Source organism: Hakea prostrata, chromosome 8, assembly GCF_041222555.1.
Source record: "Hakea prostrata isolate BN-2017 chromosome 8, UWA_Hpros_2, whole genome shotgun sequence".
Taxonomy (NCBI): Eukaryota; Viridiplantae; Streptophyta; class Magnoliopsida; order Proteales; family Proteaceae; genus Hakea; species Hakea prostrata.
The window spans coordinates 34384496-34399840 of record NC_142607.1 but is presented as its reverse complement, the minus strand read 5'-3'; the positions used below and the strand labels follow the sequence as shown (position 1 = coordinate 34399840).

General features: G+C 34.3%; 1 protein-coding gene across 1 annotated transcript; it reads right to left on the bottom strand.

Annotated features, from left to right (window-relative positions):
- Window positions 1-228: 228 nt before the first annotated feature.
- Window positions 229-992, bottom strand: LOC149007644 (NAC domain-containing protein 72-like). Its single transcript, XM_089167124.1, has 2 exons — window positions 827-992; window positions 229-533 (listed from the first exon to the last, which is right to left on the bottom strand). The coding sequence occupies exons 1-2, from the start codon at window positions 990-992 to the stop codon at window positions 229-231; spliced, it is 471 nt and encodes a 156-aa protein (XP_089023250.1).
- Between the last annotated feature and the right edge of the window lie 14353 nt (window positions 993-15345).

Here is a 15345-nt window from a genome sequence, read left to right as displayed (position 1 = left end):
ACTTCTTCTTCGTCTTCTTCTTCAACTACTACTACTTCTACTTCTTCTTCGTCTTCTTCATTGTAAATTTTACAAAGAACCAATTCATCCAACTGAAACAAGAGTGAAAAAAAAAAAAAAAAAAAAAAAGAAAAATTCAGATAAATAATGATCAGAAAGAAGACAAGATAAATTTATAAAATTGTAGACGAAAACAGATAAAAAGTAAAAACTATAAATTAATGAAAATTAGTAATGCACCTGCATGGGTATATTTTTTTTGTTGGATATCTTTGGATCTCCTTTGGTTATATATTCTTTCATGTGCCACTTTGTTCTGTTTGAAGAATCTGCTGGCTTCCCGTTATAGAAAACAAGAGATATCTTATAGCCAATAACAACACCTGGCTCACTATCGACTCTGATTTCTTCTTCTTTAGTCTGCATCCAAACTCCATCCCCTGCACTTCGATCGGGTCTGCTTGGGGAGAAGAAGTAATCACATTTCTTTCTGAGTCTTTCGTAACGATCATCTCTGTGTTCTTGGCACTTTCCTGCACAAATCAAATTAAGATAATGTAAGCAAACCAATAGAGTTTAGTAAGAAATTCAGGTGCAGACAGTTTATAGAACAACTAGAAAATGGAAAATTCAAAATCAACGCAATCAAGAAACGAACTGCTATATTTGGTTTTTTCTTTGGTTTCTTGGATGCATGGTAGGTTGACAGTTTTTATGTACAGGGACACCAATGGGGCAACTACTGTAGTATAATTGTAAGAATTTCCAAAGAAGAGAAAAAAGATTGAACATGCATGATGAAAGAAACAAGAAACTGGTTACTCACTTATTAGATCTTCTGGGTGTGATTCATACACGGAAGCTTCATTGATGCTGAAGCTTGAGAAATTAGGATCATTCTTTTTCTTCAGGAGGTAGCCCATTATAAGTTCTTGATCCGAGGGTACAAATTTGAAACCAATGGGCATCTCTAGATTGTACTGGCCTTCCATTGTTGTTCTCTGCATCTCTCGAAATACTATTCTGATCACACTGAGATTTTGAGAGGGAAAGTGGGAATGGGTTGGGGACTGGACGTGAGATCTTTTAAAGGAGAAACTGAAGGAAACCAAGAAGAGAAACGAAGTTCTGTTCACCTCAGCTCTAAGATCTATCGATTACAGCATGTTAGCAACCACAGCTGACCTTTTATATGAATATAAAAATGATTTGAGAATCAAGCAGGAACTCAGTAGACTCGGAATCCTAATTCATATTAACTAAGAATCTGACAATAATTTAAAAATCACGACTTCAAGTACCTCGTTCAATTATTAACGAATTCACGATTTTTAACCATGATAGAGTATCATAAGCCTTCATAATATCAATCTTAATTCCCATCCCTCCCCCTCTAACAGAAGAATGTAAAATATTTGTAAGTTCAGAAGCGACAACAATATTTTCAGAAATAATCTTACCTTTCTAGAAAGCTCCTTGCTCCTCAGAAATAAGCTTAGGCAAAAGAGTACTCAGCCGAGAAGCCATTATCTTTGACAATACTTTGCAAAAAAAATTCTCCATACATAGAAGCCGAAATTTGTCCAGTGTAGCTGCATTTTCCACCTTGGGAACTAAAGTGATGAAACAATTATTTACCCCTTTTGGAAGTTTTCCTTTTCGAAAGAAGGATCGAACTACAGCCCCAAAATCGGCTGAAACAATATCCCAGCATTTACGGAAAAAACTTCCCGGAAAGCCATCTGGTCCTAGAGAACTGTCAAGATCTAGGTCCCATAGCACTCCTTTGATCTCCTCATTAGAGGGCAAACCTTCAAGTAATAAACAATCATCATCCATCAGCACTTTTGGAATCACAGACAACAACTCTGGGTGTCCCAAGTAGGCACCAGTTTTATGATAGTTTTCAAAGTAAGTCACCACATAATCCCACAGTTCAACCGAACTTGATGTCCAAGTGTCATCCGTTCTTCGCAAAGATTTAACAGAGTTTTTATTCCTTCTAAGTTTAGTAGAGAGATGGAAAAATTTTGAATTCTTATCTCCCTCCCTCAACCACCTGACCTTTGCTTTCTGCCGAAGAAGAGAGTCCAGACGATCCATTGCTTTTACAAGTTTTGACTTCAAGGAAGCCTCTTGATCAAAATATTCATCTGTCATATCAAGTTGATCAATAGTAGTTTGAAAGGATGCTAGATTCTTCTCCACTTGCTGTACTTCAATAAATAGATTAGGGAAGGTCATTTTTGCCCAAGCTTTAAGACGCTGCTTAACATTCTTCAATCTCTGTGCTAGTACAAAAATGGGATCACCAACAGCCAGTTCCACCCAAGCCAAACGAACCACCTCCAAAAAAGAATCGCCAGTCATCCAAAAATTATGGAACCTGAAATGAGAGTTTACCGGTTTGACACCTTTGTCAACAAAGACACAAATCGGAGAGTGATCAAACGAGTGTGTCGGAAGAGTGATCTGTTTAGAATCACCAAACAACTCTAACCATCTGGCATTGAAGAAACTTCTATCAAGGACCGAACGAACAAATATTTCTTCTCATTCAAGACAAATGAATATATATATCTTTTTTCATCATGATTAATTTTTCTATCAAATTGCCAGTGTCTACCAAGTAAAATATGACAAGCATCCATAGGCAACACTTTACACCATATTTCATCAAAATAAGTACCAATAGAGAATTTAATTAAACACATTTTTCTAACGGAAACTTCACCTCCCCTTTTAACCCAAGAGATGTGAAAAGGGTTGGAATATTTATCATAAGTCAAATTCAAATTTTCAACCATTTCTTTAGAAACCACATTTTCACAATTTCAAAATTAATTAATACTAGACATTTTTTTCAAAAACAGTACAATAAATGTGAAAAATATTGTTTCTTAGCCATTGGTCATCTTCTAAACACTTAGGTGTGGTCAAAACATGCCTAATAACAAGCCTCACTATTGGGTTCACAGTACTCTTGAAGGATGATATTTTCTTGGTAATTTTCATAGGCAATTTCATTATCATCCTCAATTAATTTGATTCACTTTTCTTTCTTTTTAGTAGGATAAGAAAATGAAAAATGACCCACATCCCCCCCTCGATAATATGTATTAGACTTTTTCTTACCCTTGTTTTGGTCTTTGGCTATAGGTTTTAGCTTTTCATCAATCTAGGCTTTAAGTAGTCCTTTGCAATAATTTTATCTCTCATAGTAATATTGGGAGCTTTTTCAAATTGCATAAAAGAATTTATTTTCAATTTTTCTTCAGCTTTGAGGGCTTATTGGTGAGCTTCATCAAGGGTGTTCAAAAGCTATAAAGCAATCTCATCTTGAATAGAAGGCTTTAGACCACTAACATATTTACCCACCAATTAGTCATCAATTTTTTGTAATTCAAGACAATATAAATATTTGAAAAATTCTTTGGTGTAATATTCACACTTCAATCATTTCCTTGTCAAAGATAGTGAAAATGTTTATATAAATTTGAGAGAAATCAAGAAGAAGATATTTTTCGAATAATTTTTCTTTCATATCCTCCCAATTATTAATTGGGCGGAGCCCTCTTTTTTCTCGACTCTGTTGAAATTGTTGCAACCAAATCAAGGCATGACCCCTAAGTATTGTGGATGTGCTTGTTGAGGTTGAATGGATGTAGAACTTGAAGATCCATCATGATCCTCACTTCGGCGTTTCTTTGGGATGTGAAAAGTTTGGTTCACATCTATTGTAGAAGTAATTTGGTGAGTGTTAGAAGCCATTGTAGGAAATCAGCGCAAAACCTCTTGCATCATTTGTTGGAGGTTTTGATTTGCTTCCTTCAATTGATTCATCTCATCTTGTAATGCAATTTTTTGCATTTTTGACATACATACATTCTCCTTTCTTAGCATAATGCTTCCAAATTAAACATTGCTCCTTAATTGTAGCTAAGGGGTCCAATATTGAAAGACAATACAAATGATGATCTTCACCATTAATCTTAAATGATGACACAAGATGGTAAAATTTGGGGATTCACTCGACCCAAGGTGGAGATTTGCTCAACCCTAGAGAATTCACTCAACTCTTCAACACAAGTGTGCATAAGCAAAAACTATCTTCCAAAATAATAACTTCCTTCCATAATGGGATTACATAATATATATAATGAAGTTAGAAGTAGAGAAAGAAAGAGAGAGAGAGAGAGAGAGAGCAAAGGGGTGGGGGTTGAATGGTCACCGTTTGGGCTTGGGTTTCATCACGAGGGGGGGGCTACCATTTGAAATTGTATTTCGTATTAAATGAATGCAATTATTTATCCTACAGTCAATGTAATGATGGATGTATGTATGTGTCCATCAAATATAGATTATATAAATATATTATTGATGTTATTTTATATTCATATTCATTTTTCAAATGAGTTAAGTGAAGTGTGTCCTTATAATTTTTCTATTTATTTTGAAAAAAGAAAATTGAATATTATTGAGATAGGAACTAGAAAATTAATAAATGACCTAAGATATTAGACTTTCCCCCTCATATCATACTGAGCTAAGTCAAACGGTGTAGGAGGTATGGAGTCACTACTAAACTAAATCTCCCCCTATTTATTTAAGAAGCTCACGAGTTGATCAACACAAGTACTAGTTTCCCTAAACCGATGTACAAATTGACACACTAAAAATAAACTGGAAGCCTCTTGAATTTCTTATTTCATCTGATCAACCGCTCTCTATAAGATAACAAATTTCCCTCATAACACCGTGATAACAAACATTGACAAGCAAACTTGGCTATGTTGGAACCCCAGGGACTGAGTACAAGTAACACATATTTTAATTGCAAAAAACCCGACTAAGATATATTATCTTAACGTACAATACCTACTATTGCCAAGATGACAGTACTCATTGCATCATGGTAGGTCGTCCAATCTCGCTTCTAATGAATGCATCACAACACACTAACACCTCAATGGTGTTTTTTCCCATGTCATTGCCTTCATCACCTGAAGTTTGAATAGAGATTTAACTTTTTATCAATAGAAGAAGCTGCAAGTGATTGGTAGTCATAATAGGGGTAGTCCTCATTTTCAAAACCCAAAATTAGACATTTAAAGTTGAACGTTGCTTAATATTGGAGTGGTATATTTATTGTACATGTGTGATCATTAACTATATGATACACGATGTATAAGAGACAATAATACTTTCGTAAATGGTCGAATCCAATATTTTTCTTAATATTGTGGATGTGTGGATAATATCCCCCACATACCGATTAGATTGAGTTACTTGATTGAGTTGGACCATTCAGTTGTAAATATCCACTTAAGATCTCCTCGTAGAGCAGAGCCAAGATTTAACATTGGGGGGGGGGGGGGGGGGGGAGATAGGTAATGAAATTTCATACAAAACACAATGATTTTTCTAACCATTGTTAGATATTTCACATATGGAAAGAGAGTTATAAGGGAAATTTCAAAAATAGGCTAAGTGCTAGAATTTTATTCATGGAAAGAGGGCCAAAGGGAAAATTTCAAAAAATTAGGAAGGGGAGGAGGAAATTTCAAAAAATTGGGCCCAGGGGGGGTCAGGGTCCCCCTAACTCTAGGGTAGCTCTGTGTCTACCTCTTTGGTCTCATTTACTACCTCTACATAGAGACTGTCACCATTGCACCAGAAATATATCCATGCTAGTAGTTAATTGGCTCACTAAGCTATCACAATACTACAATAGATGCACACACTATGCAACACCTTAGCTTACTTATAATTTCAATTAATACTTTAAAATGGGGGGGGGGGGGGGAGGAAAGTTTGACAATATAAATTGACAAACTCGTTACGCTCTATTGGTGATGCACCAATGGTCACAAAATTTAGCAACAAATTGACAGTTTTGCACCTATGGCTTAATCTAACTTAATTTTGATAAACAATTTTCAATTTTGCCCCATTTAAAGTAAAAAGGAACCAACAATAATAGAAATACATTACAATCCATTTGTTTGCTTGAATAAAATAGGGTGGATGAAAAAGAGTGGGAAAAATGTATTATTTTCAATGGAATTCCAAAAGCTCACTTTGTTTGGTTCATTAAGGCAAGAAGTGAGTAGGCAATATACCTTAAATTAAAGATGTTGTTTAGTAATGTGTCACTTAATTTTTCCTAAATTATTGTTAAAAAAAAATTGACCATTTTGGTTAAGATTTTGTGAAAAACTTAAATAAGTTTGTGGAACCCACATATTTCATATTTTTCCTCACTTCTTGTTCATTTCTTTCATATTCTCCCATCCCACTATAAGTGGGTGTCACACCTTTTTATCTTTCACACTTTTTTTCTTGCAAACAAACGGTTTTTTAGGCATCATTTGTTTGTTGAATTTGAAGTAAGGTAAGAAAAAGGGATGGGAAAAAGTCAACTTTTTCATGAAATCCCAAAGTATGGTTTATTTAGTTCAATAAGGTAAAAAAATTGGATTTGTCACGCTACTTTTTCCACCCTATCCCTTTTCAAAGTCCCACATATTTAGTGGGACTTTGAGAAGAAATTGAGGAAAACAACAAAAGTGGGGTCCACATTATAATTTTTCCCCCTTATTCTCCTATATTAGTACATATGAGTCCTACATGTTTATTTTTTCACCCCACTTTTGCTAACAAATGGTGCCTTAAGGTTTTAGCATAGTCAGTATGGGATGTTAATGATGATAAAGATCCATTGTAGGACTTCATTAGAATGATATTGATGGTTCTTCACCAGTAGTTTTGTAAAGTGCTACAAATTTAAATTAGCCTCAATGGTCATATATATGCAACTTCATACATGCACATTTTTTATGTTGTCGTCATGGTTTTCTACCAACAATTCCAATGTTAAAAGAACCATTGCGAAGGGACGAGGAAGTGAGGAATTTTTGAGAAAGAGAGAGAGAGAGAGAGAGAGAGAGAGAGAGAGAGAGAGAGAGAGAGAGAGAGAGAGAGAGAGAGGGACCTACAATCACTCAACAATACTTGAACATTTATCATGCTGGCCTTATAACTACATTTAACAATATTATAAAAGAAGGAAGATGTAAAGACCTAAAATCATTCTACAGTTGATTCTGATTGATAGTACTCTTGGATTACAAGAGCGCTATGTGTTGTTGAAGACTTTGCATGATCACTTGAAAGACTTCTATAACCACAAACTCGTTGAAGATGAAATGTACCTATGGTATTTACTTTATTTAAATATCCCGAATTGTGCAATACGGGTCCCAAGTGCATTTTTACCCTCAAAATTAGTCAACCCCCAACATTTAAAGTTGCATCCCAGATACATTGTTTCAGGTGCCTTTAGATTGTACTCACTGCTAAAAAAAAAAGCAACATGGTGAGAAAAGGAGAAAAATTAATTATACATAACTAAATTTGTTTTCGGGGTTATGTGAAACCCTAAAAGTTATGGGTGAAAGGTAAGGTCACCTCCCTTTGTAAAGGTTTATGTAGAGCTCCAAAAGCTAAGAACGAAGGGGTAATGTATAGAAACATTAATAATATTTAATATTTATATAAACTATATATCCATGGCTTGGTTGGACTGGGGTTCAAGCCAGATTTGTGTTGCACACTGGTTTGTACTATACTACATGAGTGCTTAATTAACTCCAAAGGTAAATAATTGAGGTGTTTTCTATATATAAATCGAATAAGTATCTCTTCACTATCTGATGTGGGAGTAAAGTTTCCGCCACAAAAAATCAAAAGATGAAAAAGTAATAAAATAAAAGCATGTACTCTACCTTTTTCGCAAATCTTTTTCTGTCCTTTTTTGTCCTTAGAATTTTTCTAAATACCAATAATATTGTACTATTTGTTATTTCTTTAGTTATTTTTGCAAGGATAATTTGGACATTGTAGTCATGAATTATTATAAATTTATCCTTAATTTTAATCCCGATTTCTCTATTGACCTCTTTCAATCTCTCTCAAACTCTGTCGCTCTATCCCTCTCCCTCTCCCTCTCGAACTCTCTCTGAATCTCTCTCTAAATCACCACTATCTTTGACGACCTCTCTCAATCTCAGTCTCTCGCTCTCTATATCCCTCTCCCTCTCGAACTCTCTCTGAATCTCTCTTTAAATCACCACTATCTCTGACAACCTCTCTCAATCTCAGTCTCTCACTCTCTATATCCCTCTCCCTCTCGAACTCGCTCTGAATCCCTTTCGATCTCTCTGAATTTATGTATTTATTCACTCATTGCAGAGAAGCCGAACGATGGTGAGAAGAAGGACGATGGGGGAAGAAGGAAGATGGATCGATAATGGTTTCTGATTTCTGATAGTGATGGTTCTTCCTCATGCATTGCTAAGGATATACCAAGAAAATAAAGCGGGCTGTCAAGAGTTTTTCGGTGATCTCTTTTCACGCAGTGTTTGATGACGATGACAAGGGTTGTTATCGATCTCAGAAGATCGGAATGATCGATTTCTTAGGGTTTCCAGTTGGTATCTACAAGAGGTAGGCGGAAACAAAACTCTCTCTGAATCTCTCACTAAATCAGCAGTTGCTCGATCTCTCTGAATCTCTCGCTTGATCTCTCTCTCGAACCTCTCAATCCCCAAAGAACCTTTTATTGCTATTTTGTTTAAGAACTTATTCAATATTCTCATAGAATAAGACACCAAAGAAGAACTCAACATCGACGGCAGAAGAAGACGTTGCAGTGCAGAGGATTTAAAAAAAGTTCGATGATGGAGAAGTTGTTGAGTGCTCTCCCTCCTCTATTTCCTAATTCCCGCTTCATTACCTTTCTGATTTATTTCTCTTCAAACAGAGGATTTTTGTCGAGAAGTGGTTCCTATTCTTCACTTAATTCCTTGTTTTTGAACGTCAATATCTCATTAAAGCAATAGTCCATAGCAAACCCAAGATACTAATTTACAAAGGTCATCAGTTTCAACCATTACTACTTCATTATTTTCTTTATTAGTTACTAATTTAATGCTTCAAGGTACAAAGCCACCATTAGTTTCAGCGGTTTCTACTTTTTGCTCCTAAATATATATTGGGATATGGTCATATGTTGATTGATTGATTCAACATTTTTGAAAAGCCTTGATAGTGAAAATGAAAATTTAAAGAAAGGATATTCAAAGCATATTACATTTTGGTTATGTGTTGGATCCAGTACATTGCTTTATTTCCAATTGCAGAAGAAGAAGAAATTACAGAAGAGATCAAGAATCATGAGTGTTCAGTGTTGCTCTTAGTTGAGCATATCGACATGGGCTTGGAGGATATGACCGAGGTAACTTCCTTGTTTCATCAATAATCAGCTTCATTTATTATTATTATTATTATTATTATTATTATTATTATTATTATTATTATTATTATTATTATTATTATTATTTTATTATTATTATTATTTTATTATTATTTTATTATTATTTTATTATTATTTTATTATTATTATTATTATTATTATTATTATTATTATTATTATTATTATTATTATTATTATTTATTATTATTTTTGTTATTATTAAGAAATTGCAGAACGGAACAGGAATCATGAGTGGTCAGTGTTACTTTTAGTTGAGCATATCAACATGGGCTTTGAGAATATGACCGAGGTAAGTTCCTGGTCTCATTAATAATCAACTTCAACTTTTGTAACATTGTAAAACTTCCACATTTGATGACATTCTCTTTTTGACACTGTCCTTTATGTTTCTTTTTTCTTCTAACATTGTATCTACTACTCATTTAAATTTACAGATTCAACCTAGCTCAATTCCACCATTTATAGAAGGAAGGATGTTCTTGAACCTGCAAGTACAAGTACTAGAAAAACCCTTGTTTTCCTTGTACCAGCCTTTGAAATGTTGTATCACATCTGTTTTACTCTCTCATATTGGTATTGACATTGTTGTTATTTGCCCAACAAGGGGATACACGTTAGATATTTGCTTCTTTAAATCAAAACCTAAAATTTTCTTACATAAATTGTTTTTGTACATTTTGTCACTGAAGTATCCAAGCGTCTGCTGCTATATGATTTTCATTAATATGGTGGGTTGAAATTTGAGGTCCAAGCTGCTTAGTTTTATTGAAGTGCAATATCTAATGGAAAAGTTTCCCAGAATATTAATTTGGTTGGGCTCTTCTTCTTCTTCTTTGTGCATTTGGCTGTTGGACTCTTTACGAAGGGAGGAAGAAGAACAAAATTGAGTATTTCGCCATTAAGAGTGTTGATAAGTCACAGAAAAGCAATGTTCTTCGAGAAGTAAGCATTTTTTTTGTCCTCTTTTAGTGCATTGCACAATATTCTTGCTTTGAGTTCTTAGTGAAGCGAAAAAGTTTCTAATTTAGTTATTTTCCCATTTTTTGGATTCTGCATCTAAAAGATTGTGTTTGTGAAGCTTATGATCGAGTGGCTAATTAATTGATTGATAGCCATATGTTTGAATGTTTACTCAAGTGTTTGGGTCAGTTAAGAAGTCTTCAATGGTAGCCAATAAATTTGGAAGTTTAGGATAGTTTAGACTTCTAGTTATTTCACTTAAGGTCCAATATCATAAATATGTGATGCCTTATACCATCCATATGATCTGATTAATCAGAGAACTTTTGGTCGGATTTGGGTTATGGATTTTAGACTACTCTTGTGCAATTCAAGAGTGTTTTTCTATGGTTCAGAGGTATATTTACTAGAAGTGTTCTTCTGGGATTCAAAAACACATCTACTAGATTTTAGATTGTTAATCAAGTGGTTCCCTGAGTGCACCTCTCATTTATTGTTCTTCTTTCTTCCAAAATTATATTACCGGTTCGAATATTTTACACATGTATTTTGATTTTCTGATGATAAATTATAGTTTCTTAGTAAAGTTCTTGCATCTGTCTAACTTCATTTTTAGAATTGCACTCCAATAGGATTACTCCATTACAGAGAATCTGATCTTCAAATTTCTATGGGACTTTGAAGAGCTGTTCTACCATAAGATCAGACCCTTCAACCAAATGTCAAATTTTGTCATCTATTCAAGTGGTGTTGTAGAAAATCTAAAAGCGGGGGATCTTTTTTTCACAGTGTTTCCTACCCATTTCCTAGATAGGTTATTTATAGCTTTGGCTTCACAAATCATCCAGAGGAATGCCACCAAACTCTTCTCTTTGACAAAAGTGTTATTCAGTGGATTAAGAATGTATCCAATATGTAGATGCTTGAATAACATTTTATGAATTTTTAATTTGCAAAAGCCTTTTCTTCTAATCATCTTCGTAATTCTTATACAGATTTTGATCTATTGTGTTCCATCTGAGATCTCTAATATTTAACATAAATCTTGGTTGTTTGCATTCTTCCCGAAAATGAAGATTCTTTATTGGAAGAGAAAAAAGGGAGAACTTTATTTGGACTTTTGCTTATGATTCTTGGTATTTATCATGTATTCAAGGTTCATTTCATGTAGTTCTTAAGGAGCATTATTTTTATTAATCTGAAACTTTATTGGTGCTTTGCTGTAATACTTGCTGAATCTTGTAGGGATTAAATGAAAACAAACAGCTTCAGTCTCCCCTAGCCAAGAAATTTACTTTTAGTAAAGCCCCACAATCTCCTTTGCACACAACAAGAATTATCTCTCTTCACTAATTTTGCCTCTACTGAAGTCCCATTCTAGATTGTTAATAGCTAAGACTACATTTACTCTTGGCCTGAGGGATGACAATGATGAGAGTGGGGCATCGGATGATATGGATACCGGTTGCTCTGATGAATCTGATGACGCTCATGTTCTTTGTTTCTTCATCTAGCATAATGCATCTAAGTTTTATTATTTATGTTTCTTTTGGTGGATTATTCTTTGCTTTTATTCACTTTGTTAATTATTTAGAGATAGAGAAAAAACATGTTACAATATTGTTCCTACATTTTTAATTAAGATATTGAATTTAAAAATGGTATTCCCAATATTCGATTAGAATGAAGTGTTAGAGATTACAGAAGGCACGGGTCTATGTTTCCTTTAATTAGGATGCATGCCATTTTCCTTAGAAAATTATCGTTTCTCCACTTGAGGTTGTTTTTATTTTATTGCATATCAAGATATCTCACAAAACAATTTTCAAAATCTCACTCTCTTAATCCTTCATACACGGTCACGTGCATTTGCATGTGTGTAAGTTTGCTAGTGTGTATATATATATATATATATATATATATATATATATATATATATATATATATATATAATATATATATACACAATTCTAAATTTTAAAAATTTCCAACAGTCCCCACGATGGTTATAACTTCAAATACAAAGAATAAAGATCCAGACAACATAGAAAAAAATTAGACCCAGTAGGACATTTGGTTTTAGATGTCTTTTGAATTTGAGTTTATACTAAATTTGATGAGGCAGACTATAGAGTATTTGTGAAGTCAGACTTCCTGAACTTATCTTCTTCAGCGAAGTTGGCTACTCCACCATTCATATCTTATCGATTGACCTTCTAGACAAACCTTTTATAAAGGTAAAAGTAGACATTTTTATTGGCCTTGTTTCGAATCTTAGTCTCATAGATATTTAATGAAGTTTTCCTGTCTAAAATTTCCAAGGGAAGGCTGCCTCATGACTCTAAGTTTTAAAGATTTTCTACACTATATTAGGATATTTCAAGAATATAATTGAAGGGAAGAAGATGGATAAGGAGAAGAAAATAAAAAACATTAGTAGGAGAATAGAAAGGAGCAAGTTGTTCCAAAGAGTAGAGGAAGACTAACACTCGGTCAAACATAGGGTTTTTCCTATCAAGGGCAATTTTTTTTTTGTAGAAAAAAAAGAGGGGATGCAGTAGTGGCGACCTAGCGCCCCACGCTACGCAATGTTCGGACTTTTTATCAAGGGCAACTTTGTTTTTTCAAAATTTATGTTGCTTACATTAATATTTAACTTTGATTCCACATATAGTTTCAGATTAATAAATTCGATAACTCACCGAGTGGTACTTGAGTAATAAGTAATAAGTGGCGTTGAAAGTTTGCTAATGGGAAAAATTAAAAACACACTCAAATAATGCAACAATGAGTCCGAAACCATACGATGGGGGATAAACCCACATTGGGCCCACTGAGATTTTAAGCTAAGGTAAGGCCCACATGCAAATATTAAGTTAAAAAATAAAAATAAAATTTTGATGGACCCTATGTGGGGCCTACCCTTTTGTGGTTCAAGACCGTTGGACATAGGGCTGCAACTGGGCCGGGCTGGGCTGGCTTTTGCAATCCCAAGCCCAGCCCTATATGGTATAATTTGAGCCCATTCCCGCCCTGGCCCTAGTTCAGGGCCAATAATTATTGTCCCTGACCCTAAGCCGTACAGGGCCAAGCCAAGCCCATTCCTGCCCTAATTGGCCCTAATTGGGCCGGGTCGGGATGGGTTGGCCCTGATTGGCCCTAATTAGCCCTGATTGGCCCTGATTGGCCCTGATTGGCCATGTCCCCCGGCCCAGGCCTTGATTGGCCCTAACCCTGATTGGCCCTACCCCTGGCCCTGATTGGCCTTGATTGGCCCAGGCCCTAATTGGCCTTGTCCCTAGCTTTAATTTGCCATATCTTTTGTCGTAAATATCAAATGTAAGACAGGTAGTAATTAAAATACATATTAAAGTAATTAAATACTTAAATTCCAAACTCAATTCTGGAAAATAAAATATTAAAGATGTCAACAAATAATCCAAAACTTAGATTCAATATGTATTTAACTATTTATACCCATTTAGATTTTAGAGAAATAGAGAAATCCAAATTTCTAGGGTTTTTTAATTTGCTCTCTCTCTCTCTCTCTCTCTCTCTCTCTCATTCTGTTTTTTACTTAGATTTAATATGTATTTAACTATTTATACCCATTTAGATTTTAGAGAAATAGAGAAATCCAAATTTGTAGGGTTTTTTAATTTGATCTCTCTCTCTCTCTCTCTCTCTCTTTTATTCTGTTTTTTCCTTTGGTTTTTCTCCAGCAACAAAGAGTTAAAATTATTCATGAAATAGAATAAGTAGAGAGAAGAATTGTAATTAAATTTAGGGGCATATTTAAGGGGAAAAAAAAAAAAAAAAAAAAATTTAGGCATATTTGAAAGTCAAGTCAATTATAGAGAATGTCACACAAACTCTTTTTGTAAACTTAGAAACATCAGAGATTCATAATTCAAAAGGAATCTGATAAATGAAAATTTTATCTTAAAAGTCAAGAATTTAAGCCGTAGGTAGGTATGTTTTCATTCACAACTGTTCAATAAATTGATATCTTTATTCAATACAAAAAAAATCATATTCAAAACCTTGTTAACAAGTAAATCGACAATAATTTAGTATTCAACAAAAAAAAAAAGTATTTTTTTCATAGTTAAAGAAAATGATGTTTTACTTACAAACATAGCTATATGTTTTTAATAATTTTTTTTGAAATATCATAGTAGATTTGTTAGATATTCATGATGAGAAGTTAGGGTATAGATTTGTTAGATATTAATTCTTTATGTAATAGTTTTTATTATTTATAATATATTATCTCGCCTTAGTCAAAAATCAAAATCCATATTTTATTGAACTAAAAATGACTTTGTTGGAAAAATAAAAATTACCTTAAAAATAATATAAAAAGTGAATTTATAGTCTAATATGATCAAAGTGACTAAATATCAAAATCAAGACTCATATCAATGTTAATATGAAGATCAGGGTAAAAATCTAGTACTGTAGTACATGATCATCGTCAAATTAATATTAAGATTAGAGCCAAAATTAGGGTCAGGATCAGGGCCAAAATCAAATAGATGCTTATTACATTGGTAATGAGGTTATAGTTTATTTTTATTAATTTTCTACAAAACATGATCATGTTTTTAAAATTTGACACGTGTCAAGTATCCACTTATATGTATTACAATTAATTCCTCTCCATGTGGGTGGAGGGTCCAGAGTCTTTAGACTCAAATCAGGGCCAGGATCAGGGTCAGGGCTAATATCAGGGCCAAGATCAGGGCCAGAATCAGGGCCAAGATCAGGGCCAAAATTGGGGGGAAATCGGCTAGGATCGGGGCCAAAATCGGGGCTAGGATTGGGGCCTGGTCGGGGCCAAAATTGGGCCCTGGTCGGGGTCAAGATCAGGGCCAAGATCATGGCCAAAATCAGGGCTTGGGTCAGAGCTAAAAATCAGGGACGGGCCGGGATGGGGTTGGGCGGGCCAAAGAGTAATCCCAGGCCCGCTCTTGGCCCTAGTTTAGGACCAGAATATTTTGGCCCTAACCGGCCCTTAGGGCCAAAATCTTTAGCCCAAGCCCGAA